This window comes from Podarcis melisellensis (assembly GCF_964234715.1).
Source record: "Podarcis melisellensis genome assembly, chromosome: 8".
Taxonomy (NCBI): domain Eukaryota; kingdom Metazoa; phylum Chordata; class Lepidosauria; order Squamata; family Lacertidae; genus Podarcis; species Podarcis melisellensis.
Genome location: NC_138540.1, coordinates 58,656,553 through 58,670,423, shown reverse-complemented (window position 1 = coordinate 58,670,423; position 13,871 = coordinate 58,656,553). Strand labels below are relative to the sequence as shown.

The 13,871-nt window shown below is 47.9% G+C and overlaps 1 protein-coding gene across 16 annotated transcripts in view; it reads right to left on the bottom strand.

Annotated features, from left to right (window-relative positions):
• MACF1 (microtubule actin crosslinking factor 1) overlaps positions 1-13,871 on the bottom strand; it is a 287,679-nt gene that overhangs the window by 18,979 nt on the left and 254,829 nt on the right. For all 16 annotated transcript variants that reach the window (XM_081922848.1, XM_081922840.1, XM_081922836.1 and 13 more), the window contains 18 exons: positions 12,679-12,910; positions 12,298-12,524; positions 11,768-11,890; positions 10,969-11,070; positions 9,757-9,858; positions 9,470-9,643; positions 8,788-8,943; positions 7,151-7,348; positions 6,123-6,251; positions 5,366-5,539; positions 4,494-4,649; positions 2,854-3,060; positions 2,483-2,602; positions 2,207-2,376; positions 1,498-1,657; positions 859-1,053; positions 464-592; positions 228-371 (listed from right to left, as the gene is read on the bottom strand). In XM_081922848.1, the coding sequence (XP_081778974.1) occupies positions 228-371; positions 464-592; positions 859-1,053; positions 1,498-1,657; positions 2,207-2,376; positions 2,483-2,602; positions 2,854-3,060; positions 4,494-4,649; positions 5,366-5,539; positions 6,123-6,251; positions 7,151-7,348; positions 8,788-8,943; positions 9,470-9,643; positions 9,757-9,858; positions 10,969-11,070; positions 11,768-11,890; positions 12,298-12,524; positions 12,679-12,910 (2,898 nt within the window). The remainder of the gene's footprint in view (positions 1-227; positions 372-463; positions 593-858; positions 1,054-1,497; positions 1,658-2,206; positions 2,377-2,482; positions 2,603-2,853; positions 3,061-4,493; positions 4,650-5,365; positions 5,540-6,122; positions 6,252-7,150; positions 7,349-8,787; positions 8,944-9,469; positions 9,644-9,756; positions 9,859-10,968; positions 11,071-11,767; positions 11,891-12,297; positions 12,525-12,678; positions 12,911-13,871) is intronic.

Here is a 13,871-nt window from a genome sequence, read left to right as displayed (position 1 = left end):
CATTTTAGGAACTGCAGTAAATTTCTACATTCTGCAGCTGGCTCCTCTCATCTCAGTAGCCAGCACTGTCATGAACCTTCTATGATGTCACAGCAGCTGAAGCAAGGTGGGAAGGGGATTCAAAATGCATTATTATTCTTATACAGTCATAGAATTATTAAGTCTCTCAGCTCCATTCCTGCTGGCTGCAGCTGCTGAGAGGCAGAGCAAAGGCCTCTGTGACTCACTTCTTCAAACCGAGCTCGGATGATGGTGATCCAGTGCTTGATGGTGGTGATGCAGTCTGGGTGGCAAACGGCCAAGATGACCTCCCCCATCCCCACAGCAGAGTTCACATCCAGCCTTTTCTCTTCGACTTTCTTCATAAACTCCTGCAGCAAAGGTTAAAGGTACAACAGCTCAGCCTGGCTGCCTGGCAATCCCCTCAGGCTCCCGCCTTTCCCTCTTCTGAACAGCTACCCACCTTGTGGACATCGATGAGTGACTGCAGCGCTTCTGCGTCGTCGGGCAAAGCTCCCCGGAAGCGGAGGGTCTGCTCAGCTTCAGAGAGCCACTCCAGCAGAAGATGGACAGCAGTCCGAAACTCTTCTGCCTAGAAAGGAGAAACAGCACCAGTGAACCCTTCCCCGTGGAGCAAAGGCCTTTTGAGTTGCCGTACAGCAGGGATGGGAAACTCTTCTCAGCCTAAGGGCCACTTTCCTTCACAGGGAACTTTCTGGGGTAGGGGGACACACACCAGTGGTGGGCGGGGCCAGAGGCAAAAGGGGTGGAGCAATAGATACAACAGAGTCGCAGAGCTGGTATGGACCAAAGAGATGTGCAAGCTGCAGATGATGCCACCCTGCTCCTGTCTCTTACCTGCTTCAGGGCCTCCTCCAGCCGAGTTTGCTTCAGGACAGACATCTTGCAGACGGTGTCCCAGCGGTTGCTTAGCTCTTGCAGCTGCACTTTCACCCATGTTGTGTCATCGCGGCTGTTCTCAATAAGTTCCCGGCCTGAGCGCTTGAGAACCGTGACGGTGCCTGTTCGCTTGCCAAGCTCCTTCTGGAAGACCTATCAAGGGGAACAGAGCATAGTTGCACTCTCTTTCTCCAAGCTCTCCACCCCTGTAAAGAGCACTAAGTTTGTTTTTTGATAGTTATCTGGAGACCTGTAAACCCAATCTTGGACCTTTTGCAAGTATATTTTCATTAAAAGGCAGTTTGGTTCTAATGGCCTTGCACTTTTTAAAACTCTGGAGGTATTAACTGCTTCCATTTTTTAATTACGTTCCAAATAATGTTTTAAACATTTTCATGTGTTATTGTATTATATTTGTATTCTTTTATGTTAGCTGCCTTGGGCTCCCTTTGGGATGAAGGGTGAGATGTAAAACTTAGAAACTCAAGTACATTTTCACAGGGACTCCAGTTCACTGCCTTAGTCCATAACACATTGAGGCTTACACAGCGTGAAGTGGCTTCCAAATGGATGGCTCTGTCCCCCAGCAGCTGTTACCTTGTGAGCATCCATTAAGTTCATGACCAGGTCCAGGTCCCCATGGACAGGCAGGTCTTCGGCCAGCTGGGGCTCCACCTTGTACAGCCAGTCAACCAGGGCTTGCAATGCATCCATGAACTGGCCAGAGAACAGAAGGGCCTCTTCCAGTTTGTGCTGCCTGTAAAAATAAAAAATGCAGGGGTAAGTGGGTGTTTCCCCTCAATTGGCCACCTCCTTGGGCACCATAATAAATGTGGCATAATCAGAGCCTTAGGCACACCTTTAAAAAATTGGTGTGTTAAGGTGTTTTATTTATTAAAACAAATTACATGGCGTTGCATTTAAAAATCATAAAGCAGTGTACAGCACAATGTAAAAATTACAATAAAACCAAGAACTACACAATGATAATAATAAAGAGGGGAAAAAATCCAAAGCAAACAGATTAAGAACAGACTAGTGTGGATTACCAGCAAGGGCCTGGGAGAATCCAGATGCATCCAGAGCAAATCCAGCAGGAACCTAGCTAAGGCCCCTGCACTGCTCTGATTGGATGTGCAGTCAGTATACAAACTGGTCAAATATAGGTCTTGATGCTGATAAATGCCCCTCACACCCTATCCAAATAGGTGACTTAAAGCTGGCTTCTAACACCCCCTGGAGGACCTGCAGGCACCTCAACTTACTACAGGATGTTACCTGTTAGGAAGTCCTTTCAGGCACTCACCTTTCCACCGATTTGCCACAGACAGTGTCCCACTTGTCACGGACTTCCCCAAGGAGATGGTCCAGGCTCTGGTTGTCATCTGGGAACTGAGCTTTTTCTTTCAGGGCCCTTCCTGTCCGGATCGTGGTGTCATAAACAGGCTGCTTGCCACCCAGGGTTTTTTGGAACTCCTGATTTTCCCAAGTAAACCCACCCAAAACATAGGTTAAGAATGAGGCCAGTGACTACAGATAATTTCACAAGAAGCAAAGGAACTGTTTCACATGCAATTCTCACCTTGTGCTTAGAGAGCTGCAGTTTGATCTTGTCGGGATCATTTGAAATTTCAAGCTCAGAATCCAGGAGATTTTCTGCATCTTCTAACCAGTCAACCAGCTTCTTCCAAGCTTCATGGAACTATGAATATTAATTTTTTCCATTTAATTTATTATTAGAATTCACATGCCTCTCGAGCTCCACTACTCACTGCCAATTTTCACCTACCCCCCCACCCCCTAACACCTGACCCACATTTCATACTTTTGCACACAGTGCCTAATACGCCACTGGCCTTCAATGAGCCCAAGAGGAACAGAAATATTTTGTAGCTCTGAGCTGATGCCCTTTGTGCCTCCCTGGCTTCTAGCCTACAAAGGATTGTTCCTCACCTGCTTTGCCCGCTTCCTGGCATCGTCCAGAGCCCGCCCTCTTTCCACTGACCGCTGGACGACCTTCTCCCAGCGTGACTGGACACTGACCAGGAGGTTCTTGATCAAGACCACATCCTGCTTCTGGCTGAGAAACTTCAGCTGGTTTCCACTTTGGTCTAGGCCAATTATCTGGTCCCGGTGGGCGTTCACTTCATTGGCAAACACCTGACAAGGAAAAAATGAAGGCTGCTCTCCTGGGTCTCTTAGGCACCACATAATGCAGGGAAGGCCATTTGGGATGGAGGTTTTGTTCCAAGGTGAGATGGCACAAAGCTCAACTGTAGTCACTACGGCTGGCAAGGGAGTCCCAAGACTAGGCTGGGGCCTGCCATGGCCACAGATTGACTGGGTAGCCATGAGTGAGCCACATACACACACAGCCTCCAGTTCCCTACCTGCAACAAATGAATAATCTGACCCATCTCACAAGCCCCATCACTTGTTTTAGGGAACTAGTAGAAGGCTGGGGTTGTAGTCAACTAACTTTTACTCAAACTAGACCCCATTGAAATTAATGGCCTTGACTAACTTAGGCCCACTAGTTTCGATAGGTGTACTCTGCGTAAAAGTTAGTAGAATACAACTGATAGTTATTTTTTATTAACTGATTTTAAGTCACATTTTTAATATCACAGAGTATTAATTTGTTAATGCTTCATACTTTATGATTGTGTGTGTACACGTACACACACACACACACACGGCTGTGCTACTGCTCACTTCACTCACCTCCACTTGCCAATGCCTCCTTGCTTTAGACATTCTCCCAACCCTCCTATTCATACTGCCTGCCTCACACCAAAGTTGCTGTTGCAACCTCAGTGGAAGAGACAAAGAAGAGAGCAGTGGTGGGTGGCAGCTGAGTGGGATGGTTGCTGGGGAGCTGCCCTGCCTTGCCCATTTCTAGGCAGCTCACCTGGGGTACCCACCTGCCTCTGTTTCTCTCTTTCCTCCGTTGGTGCTGAAATGGCATCAATGGTGTTAGGCAAGCCGCAGCAAAAGAGCAGGAGTTTTGGGGGAGCTACCCCAACCTGCCCTGACAGTTCCTCCATGACTTAGCTGGACCATAGACCTTCCCTCTTCTGCTTCCCTTCTTCTCAACCACCAATGGCCAGCAGCTCTCAGAAATCTGTTGTCACACTGTAGTTCACAGTGCCACCTACTGGCAGCCAAGCAAACTGCAGCATGGTGACAGCCTTTCCTCTTTATTATATGTTAATATCTATCTATCTTGCAGTTTCAAAAACTTGGTTATTTGAAAACACCTATGATGGAATATTTCCCTGGTTTAAATTTAAAATCTTTTCTTATTTGGCTGCTATACCTAGGCATTGTTTATTGTTGTTCTTGTGGAAGTGCTTATTGTCTATTCTTGCTGGGGATAGAAGATACTATCTAGCTCTTATTTTATTTCTCAAGTTTCAAGCACTTGTGAATATGATACAATTATAGAACCTTAATTGAGTTCTCTCAATATTCCACAGCTATTTTAAATAATTAAGTTTTTCTCTACCTTTTGGCAGCTTCACTATTCAAGTCAGATAGCTCCCCCCACCCTCCCTGAATGCACACATGCACACCCAGGTGGGCATCATTACCTTGTGATCTTCTATCTGTGAGAGCACTGTGTTGAACATGAGGCTGGGTGGAGGAGCAACATTCAAGCTCTGCTCTGCAAGGGTGAGCCAGTTGATGAAATCTTGCAGGGAATTTTGGAACTCGGTTGCCAAGCTGAGGGCCTCTTCCAACTTGGACTGAGTTTTAAAAGAAGGGGGAGAAAAAGCAGCAGAATGAGCACAAAAGGCAGAAAGAAAGGAGCACCAGCCAAAGTTCACAAATGCTGGCTTCTGAGACAAAGACCACAATTGTGTAATAAATGAGAGACTCCTTCTAGGCTGGACCTTCTCAGTCCAATCGATGAACGTGACTTGCATATTAATAGGTCACATTTCTAATGTTGATAACTCTTCCTCTTCATCCAAGCCATTCTGGAGCCAGGTTCTCTTACAACAAAAAGCATCAGAACAAGAAGAGACCACCTAGTTGGGAGGGGGCAGCCAATGTGGTGCCCTCTGGATGCTGCTGCACCACAGTGTCCACCATCCTTGACCACTGACCATGCTGGCTGGGGCTCATGGGGGCTAGGAGCCCGAGAACAGCCGGAAGGCACCACATTAGCTTACCCTGCTCTATTGGGCCATCACAACTTACCAATAATGGAAATGTGAAACAGCTGGATTAAAACCAAAGCAAGGTCCTACTCCACTCCCTTTTCAAACACACACCTCTTTAATACCACCTCAAGTCCCCAGAGTTCCTCTGTATGAAGCTCCACATGAGCAGAGCCTCGCTTTCCTGCGCAAGTTAGGAAATGTGTGGCACTCACACAAGAGTCCCCTGCTCTGCACCATGCAAATGCGAGTACAGTGATTTGGTGATGGGTACACCCCCACCCCTCCTAGCACATTACCTTTCTCTCCTCCATCTTCATACTGACGAGGCCCCACTTCTGCTCCAAGAGAGCCACACTTTGCTCTGTCTTTGATCCAGTCCCAGAATCATCGCGGCTCAGGAGCATCAGCCTCCCTTTAGCCAGGAGCTGGCTGTAGACCTCCTCGTTGGCTTTGAACTGGGCATAGAGCTCCTGCACAACACAGAGGCATCGTAAACAAGGGATGCTTTGCAGGACAAATTTTCCTGACATGGGGGTTCACATGGCATAGGCAAGACCTAATAGCACAGTTGTGTGTGAAGATTGCTTCTGCTGTTTGCCAGGTGCACTTGGCTCTGGGGGTTGTCTGCCAAGTCCAGCTTCCCAGGGCCAACGCTTCATGTTACTCTAAGCATGTGGTGTGCAGCTACGCCTACAAGAATCACCCTTCCCATTTGTGGCTTCAAAACTTAGGGGGAAGGTTCCCACTGGTGAATAATCTTTACACCTGACTGTGCACACATTTTTCTCTGTGACCTTACGTGTAAAAACTTCACATTTGTGGTGGTCCAGGGTTGCTGATGCCAGCTGATAGCTGAACATCCACAAGTACCTTAGGTAGATACATCTGTGCATTGTAAGCTGGAATGTAGCTAACCAAGCCTTCCCCCCATTCCTTTTTCTCTGGCGCTTTCCCTTTTAGGTATTTCACATCCCACCTGTGATGCACATTATCCTTCCCTCCCATATTAAGGGGCCATTCATTCCAGGCATCAGTTCGGCCATCACAACTCACCATGTGGGCATTCAGTTGCTCTCGAGCAGTCTCTGGCAGCCCACCTGTCGGTTTGGAGGCAGACAGCTGGTTCTCCATCCTCGTGAGCCAGAGGAGGAAATCTTCAATTTCACCATGGAAACCTTGAGCCTGCAAGGGAACATAAAGCACATGCTAGACTGAAGGGCACAAGCAATTCACTCTGATGGTTTCGGAAACCTCAGCAGGAGATACCAGGATTTAAAAAACCAAAAGTACAGAAATACATTTTGAGATAGTGACATTAAAAAAGCAAAACCAAAGTGCCAAGCATAAGCTTAGGTTCAAATCCCAGCCTATTTCTAGCCATCCTCTTCTAGCCTAGCTCCCAGAAGTAAGAGAAGCTTTCCCAAAAGAATCTGGCTCAAAGAATGAATCATCTCCAAAGTGAGGAAGCAGCTGAGACAGACACATCTGTACACCCAAAAAAGTCTAGCCATAGAGCAAGTCTTGGTGGGCAATCACCTGAACACACATAAATAAATAACCAGGAGGAGGGGCAGCACACAAAAGCCCCCCCAATCCCCTCCCCCAGGGGCACCAGCTGCTCTTCACAACTCCTTTCACTTGTATATTTAACAAGGGAGTTCTATCCCATCCTTCATTCCCCCCCAAATAGTCAGAATGGTTTACCAAAAACAAAAATAATATAAAAACACAATGTCAACTTGTGCACTGAAGATTCAGTTATTCTTATAGGGAGAACTTCAATTTGTGATAAGGTCTGAAGTGGTTTGTTTCTTAAAGAATTGGTAATTAACTTGCTTAGAAACCCCCTGCAATTGGAAGCCTTCCTTTTTGTAGGGAGACAAACACTCCTAGAAACCCTCCAGACCTTGGTGCTCATTGTGGGACGTGCCCCCACCTTCCCCACTCTCATCTCAACCTTCTGTGTGTTCAGGTGCATGCCTGAATGCGGCTCCTTTGAAATGTTGGGTGAGGAATGCAAGGAACGAGAGGGCTCTGAAGAGCACCTACTGCCCGCCTAACTAAGTCTCTTCCCAGCTGACCTGCTGAAGGGTCATCTGCAGCTGCTGTTCTCGCTCCTCTGTCTTCTGCAGCACCGACTCCCAGCATGAATTCATTGTCTCCAGGCGGTTCCGGAGACTGCTAGCATCATCCCCTGCGCTGGATTCCAAGAGCTCATTGCCAGCCTTGTTCACTGTCTCCACTGTGGACTGATGGGCCAGCACATCATTCTTCAGCACCTAGTGTGGTGTTGCAGGTAGAGAAGAGAAAATGCTTTAGGACCCTTGCAAGCCTCTGTGACACTAGCAAAGGATGGTGGTGATAGATGGTGGACCCAAGTTCAGCCCCTGTCAACCAGCATGGCTGGAGTCTCCTGCATTTTGGTTTTGGTGTACAAACTCAGGAAGCAAAGCACATGAGACGAGGCTTCCTGGATATTCTCACAAAACACTCTCAGCATCAGCAGCAAGTTACTGTCAATAACTGACCAAATGTGGCCTGGCAAGCCCAAGCAAACACCCCCAGCTAGAGGAAAGGCTGTGGCTCATTGGCAGGGCACCTGCTTTGCATGCACACAGTGCCAGGCTGGATCTCTGGTATCACAGTGCCAGGGTGGATCTGGTAGGGCAGGCAAAGACACTTTCTGACATCCTGGGGAACTGCTGCCAGTCAGGGTAGACAATGCTGAGTGAGATAAACCAATTGTCATGAGCCCCATGGAGATATCTTGGCTGAGTTGGTTGGCATGGGATGGCAATGTGGACCCTGATTCTGGGGAGCGGCTCAGTGGGCCAGAAAGTGGGTTGTTGGGAGAAAGACCCATCTCTTTTGGAATAACTGCTCTGAGAGCCAGCATTGTGTCCGTAAGTGGGAGCCAGGACACCAAGGGTCTACCTCACTGTAAAGCAGCTTCCAGTGTCATCCGTTGATGCTGCTCTCATAATATTCCCAGCCCTTCCCTCAAAGCATGCTTCCAATTGAGCTAGAATGGCACAGCTACAGTGACAGCCCAGAAAAGTGAAGATTTGAAGATTTGAAGATAAGAAGAAGAAGAAGAAGAAGAGGAGGAGGAGTTTGGATTTGATATCCCGCCTTTCACTCCCCTTCAGGAGTCTCAAAGCGGCTAACATTCTCCTTTCCCTTCCTCCCCCACAACAAACACTCTGTGAGGTGAGTGAGGCTGAGAGACTTCAGAGACGTGTGACTGGCCCAAGGTCACCCAGCAGCTGCATGTGGAGGAGCAGAGACACGAACCCGGTTCACCAGATTACGAGACTACCGCTCTTAACCACTACACCACACTGGGGCAGGACATGGAGGAGGGGGCACTTTTGTCATCCAAAAGCTCTGCAGTGGCCCAATGGCAAAAGGACAGAAAGGTGCTGACTTAACCAGATCTTAGGCCCATGCAGCCACACACTGCATTTAGCAGCAGCTCTCTAAGGTCTCTTCCTCTCTCAAGGAAATTTTGTGCGCCCCGTCGCTAGAGATGGGCCAGGACCTTAACCTGAGAACAGACACATTCTGCTGCCAAGCTGGACCCCTCTCACAGGACAGAAACAGGGACCTCTTTGCAAAAAGCAGTCTGCAAGTATTACTACTACAAAATTTGTATATTGTCCTTCATCCATAGATTTCAGGGTGGTTCACAATATACAACCCCTTCCCCCGTACTTACATGGTGCTTAGCTAATTCCACCTCAATGACTTTTGGGTCGCCATTGATGGGCCTCTGGGCATCCAGCAGCTCTTCGGTGTGGGTCAGCCAGGCCATCAGCTCAGCCAGCGCATGTTGGAACTGGCCAAGGGCCAAGAGGGCACCTTCTAGCTTGTGCTGTTTGTAGACAAGGTGAGAAGAGGAATTGCTTTTAAGAAAACAAGGTTAGGTGTGTGTGTGTTTGTATTTATTTTATATGATTTTTAAAACCCCGTTTTCCTATGCACCAAGGAGGAGCGCTTAAGGTTGCAGTACTTTAAAAATAGTGCAAAGTATACCAAAAACAGGCAAATAAATAACAGGACCCAACAACAAGTAAAAATAAAACAGGGAGACAGAAGGCAAGCAAAACATCAGCTTAAGGAGGGGGAAAAAGTGTTTAATAGATGACAAAAGACCATCAGCACAGAAGCTGCACAAATCTCTAGCACTCCAGTTAGCAATGGGACACACAGTGGAGGGCCTGGCGAGGCCCAAGGAGGAAGCGGCAGTGGCAGCCCTCAAGGTAACCTGGTCCGAGACCCTTTGGGGCTTCAAAAGGTGATAACCAAACCCTTTAATTGAACCTACGCCATCTTCAGATGGAGCAAGGACTTTAAAGGCTTTACCCACACCTCAGGCCCTGGCAGTTCATCCACCATACCTGCCGATGGGCTATTTTCTCATTCAGGTTCTCCCACAGATGCTTCAGCTCCGTCAGAGGCTCCCGGATGATGTCTCGGTCTGTCTCATCCATGGCTTTTTTAAGCATGAGCCCTCCCTGGTGATTCAGTTTCTCCATCTCGATCTGCTGCTGGTAAACTTCCATTTTAAATTCCTGCCAAGAAGGAGAAAGCAGGGAGTTTCACGCTCAGGACTGTGACTGATTTATTTAAAGAATTTATAAACCGCCCACCATATGAAAATACCACAGTGCACAAACACACGCACCTTCATCTCGTTCAGCTGCTCTTTGACGGTGTTGAGATCCGTCCCCACAGGGGGCATGTTGCAGAGTTTGATCACTGTGTTGTCCAGCCAGTCAAACATGGCCTGAAAAGGGAGCAGGCCCACAAATGAAGGGAGACCCAGCCAGCTACCACCCAGAGGCGCAGCGTTGTGGCCTCCATGAAAAGAGTCAGCACCCAGTTCATAACCCTTTCCCTCAGCCTCTCCTCTTTCTCACAGGCTCAACTACTCCTCTGAGATGCCTGGCCTTTAGTACACAACAACCCTGCTGGGTCAGACCAAAGATCCATGTCCAGCCTGGTATCCTGTTCCTAACAGTAGAAAGCTGCCAGGCAAGGTTTGGATCATCCCCTGCTGCTTGTCCCCAGGATCAGCCACTCTAAGGTAGACTGCCCTTATACACAGAGGCTCCATTTACAATTATTATAATAGAATCAGGCCTAAATAACATGAAGCAAGGTCTTTTCTGTAGTGGTGCCTGGTTGTTAAACTCTCTCACCTCAGGTGTGCAGATTGCTACAACTTTGCTGGGATTCCACCACCAGGTTGAAACATACCTGCTCTCTCTATGGCCTTTGGAAGAATTTAGCTATTCTGCCCAAGGTCTAAGTACTATTCTGAGATGCTGTCATTTTTGGCTAATAATTCACAACTGGTTTCAACAGCAGTTATGTTCCTATTGTTATACTGATGTCTTCGCCAACCTGGTGCCCTCTAGATGTTTTGAACAATAACTCCCACTAGCTCTCAACCAGTGCCGATGGGAGCTGGAGGGCACCAGGTTTGCAAAGGCTGGTGTATAAGAACCTTTAATCAATAAACTAAAATGACACTGGCCCTCCCACCCTCCAAGAATCTGGTGTTCCTCCGACTACTCTGTGATGTTTATGCATTAAGCCTGGCACTACAATGAAAGATGCTCAGAATTAAGAGCCAGAATCCATTTCAGGCAGTAGCTAGAAATGATCCCTGCTTGCCTTAGGAAGCACCATGGCTCAGTGGCAGAGCAGCTGCTTTTCATGCAGCAGGTCCCTGGTTCAATCCCTGGCAGCATCTCCAGGTAGGGTTGGGAGGGCCTTCCTGCTTGAAATCCTAGAGAGCCAGTGTGGATGGACCAATGGTCTGGTAAAGCATCTCCCTTGCCTCTGCGCCTTCCCATCCCTGCGCATCACCTCCACCTCCACCCGCTGTCACCTGCAGTGTGTCCTGGTACTGCACTGCTGACTGCATGGCCTCCTCCAGCCGCTCCAGCCGCTCCTTCCAGGTTTTGTTCAGGTTCTCCCAGGCACCGTTCATCTGCAAAATCAAGGAGAGGTCATTGGGGGCTGAGCGTCTTGCCAGAGTGGGACCCAGACAGGCAGCACTGTGCGCAGGGTAGCCCCAAGACAGGGGAGCCCCAAGCACCAAGCCCTGCTCAGCCCTGGAGCTCATCGCATGTGCCTTTCTTTGTGCAACTGACTCTCATGCCTGCCAAGTGGCAGCCCAGACTATTGCCTGCTTTTCAGGAATCTGTAAAGGAACCTTTGGGGGGGGGGAGTGCCCTGGGCTACCTGTCCCCTGCCTGCTCTGATATCCCATTTGCAGCACAGGTAAGCTAAGCTGGAGAACACACTTGCTAAGTATGGGTGGTGTATGGATGCCCCCGATTCACTTTGCAAGATCCCTGCCTTCTTGGCCTTCCAATCTGACAACGAAGTGAGAGCAACAGCAAAGTTCTACTGCAGACATGTCTCTTCATCAGACTGAGGAACTTTCAGCAGTCCTCTGTGCCATAGGCTGGTTTCTATACACACTCACATGCTTCTCTCTATCCTCCATCCAGGCAAACAAGAGGCATGATCAGGGTTCAAGGACATGCCTCTAGCAAGGCAACAGCACTCAATGAGGGTGTGACACCAGGCTGGTGAGAGGACGTGTGACTGAGGAAGGGTGTGTGACTTGGGGAGAGGTCCAACTGTCAGAGAGAAAAGCCCAGGGGCCACAATCTACCCACCTCATCTATGCTTTTCTTCACTTCTGGTTTTTCTGTCTCACCGCAGGCAAAGATCAGGTCAGTCCCAAGAATCCGGATGAACTCCAGTTCTTCATGCAAACTGTCCGTTTCCTCCTTGATTGTCTGCAGGATTAAGGTCACCACAATGGTTGATGTTTTATTAGCAAGCACTGCTCCAAAATGGCATCTGGGTTGCCAGAATGACTCACAACACACATTTATAAGCCATCTTGTTTATTAAATTGCACTTCTAATCGGAGATTAAATTTCTAAAGAAAAAAGGCAGGAAGCTCAGGCAGCAGCACACATACCTTGCTATAACAATATGCAAGCCAGTTGCCAAAGCTGCTAAATGCAGAGATTTTAAAGACTGAAGAGCAGAAATCTGTTCTGCTTTTAAATAGGATTATTTGAATCATTTTCACCTTGGGAGGCTTTCTATTTATTATAGGTGAGCGTATTATTCCATGCCTTCGCAGCAGGCCATTCCATTTGCTTACCACAGAAATATTTGCCTTTGCCATCCTTACCTCTGCTGCTTCAACCTGCTGTTTGATGATGGATGGGTCAATCCCCGGACTCTCCAAGTCATGGACAATGTCCTGTGTGTCTCGGATGGTGGTCAGGAGGGCAGCCATGTCATACCAAAATTTCTCTGCCAGTTCCAAGACATCCAGGAATTTAATTTCACGTTCCTCGGCCCGGGCTTTGATGTCTTCCCAGAAAAACACCATTTGGTCTAATTTATCCTGGATTTCTGAAATGGAGGAAACATCACAAACCAAAATAATGAGAACCTCTTTCAGTCATGGGTGGAAATCCTTCTAATACCACAGAATGCATGGACTGTAAGAATTAGCATGACAAAAAACCGAAATGAGTGAACATGTGACACTTCCAATCCACCTGACCTTTGGCTGCCAGGTCCTTGTCTGCACCTTGCGACCGTCCAATCAGCTCCTCCCCGCGGCGTTTCAGGGCCTCAAAGGACGGCTGCAGCTTCTCCAGCTCCATGGTGGCATTTTTGTTGTCGCCAATGCACTCTCGGATCTTCTCAACCTCAGCTGGGATCAGTGGAGGCATTCGCAGGCGGGAGGAGAGGGACTCCAGAGTCTCCAGCATGGGCTCAATCTTGTCATGGAACTGAGCAGGAAGAAGGAGGAGGCTTAGCAAGGCTGAGAGGCTGCACTGAACAGCCAACAGGAATCTACAGGCCCTTCAAAAAGGAGCAGCAGAAGCAGCGCCTGTTGCAATCAGCACAGGCTTCTAGCCCGACACTCTTATGTATGGTTAGATGCATAGTTTATCTGCTGTGTTGCTATGATTTGTTTTTTAAATTTTTTAATTGAATGTTATGGTTTTGATAGACTTGTCTGTAACCCACCCTGTGATCTGCAGATAAAGGGATGTACAGAAATTGACTTAATAGGTAAATAAATGCATGTCAATTTCATCCCAGAGGTGGCTTCCTGTTTCCCCTCCCACCACAAAAGGTTGTTGTCATGCCCCTCACTGAACAAAAGCAACATCTATATAGGTTTAAGAGTTTGGTCAGTAAGGCAATTTCAAACTTTATTTGTGTGGGTGTGATTTTTGATGGCAGATGGATTCCTGGTTTGGTTTCATAATCCAGAAAGCTTTCAGAATAAAGTCTTCCCCTGAAAGGAATCTGTCTGGATACTAGAATACCACCCACTCCCAAAAATGACATGCATGGGGATCTTAAGATTTGAGTCATCTTACTCAGCCCTAACTGAAGTTGTTTTTACAGAAACCAAATCCACTCTGAGCAAAAAGATAGGCAATCCTCTGACATCACAATCCAACTGGCACAATCCTGCACAGCTTCAAGAGCCTTCTCCATTCATGTTGACTGCAGTGGTGATGAGTGAAAGCCAAGTGATTCCCAAAGTAAATGCCACCTCAGTCTCAGCAGGTGCCCCTGAGATAAGTCACTATACCCTCAAGCTGCGCCCCCTCTCCATCCAGCAATATGGGCATAAAACTGGCCTGCCTCACAAGGCTGTTGTAATTTAGAGATAATGTATGCAGAATGCTCTGAACCCTTCAAAGAAATGCTAAGAGTCACCATAATCAGATTCAT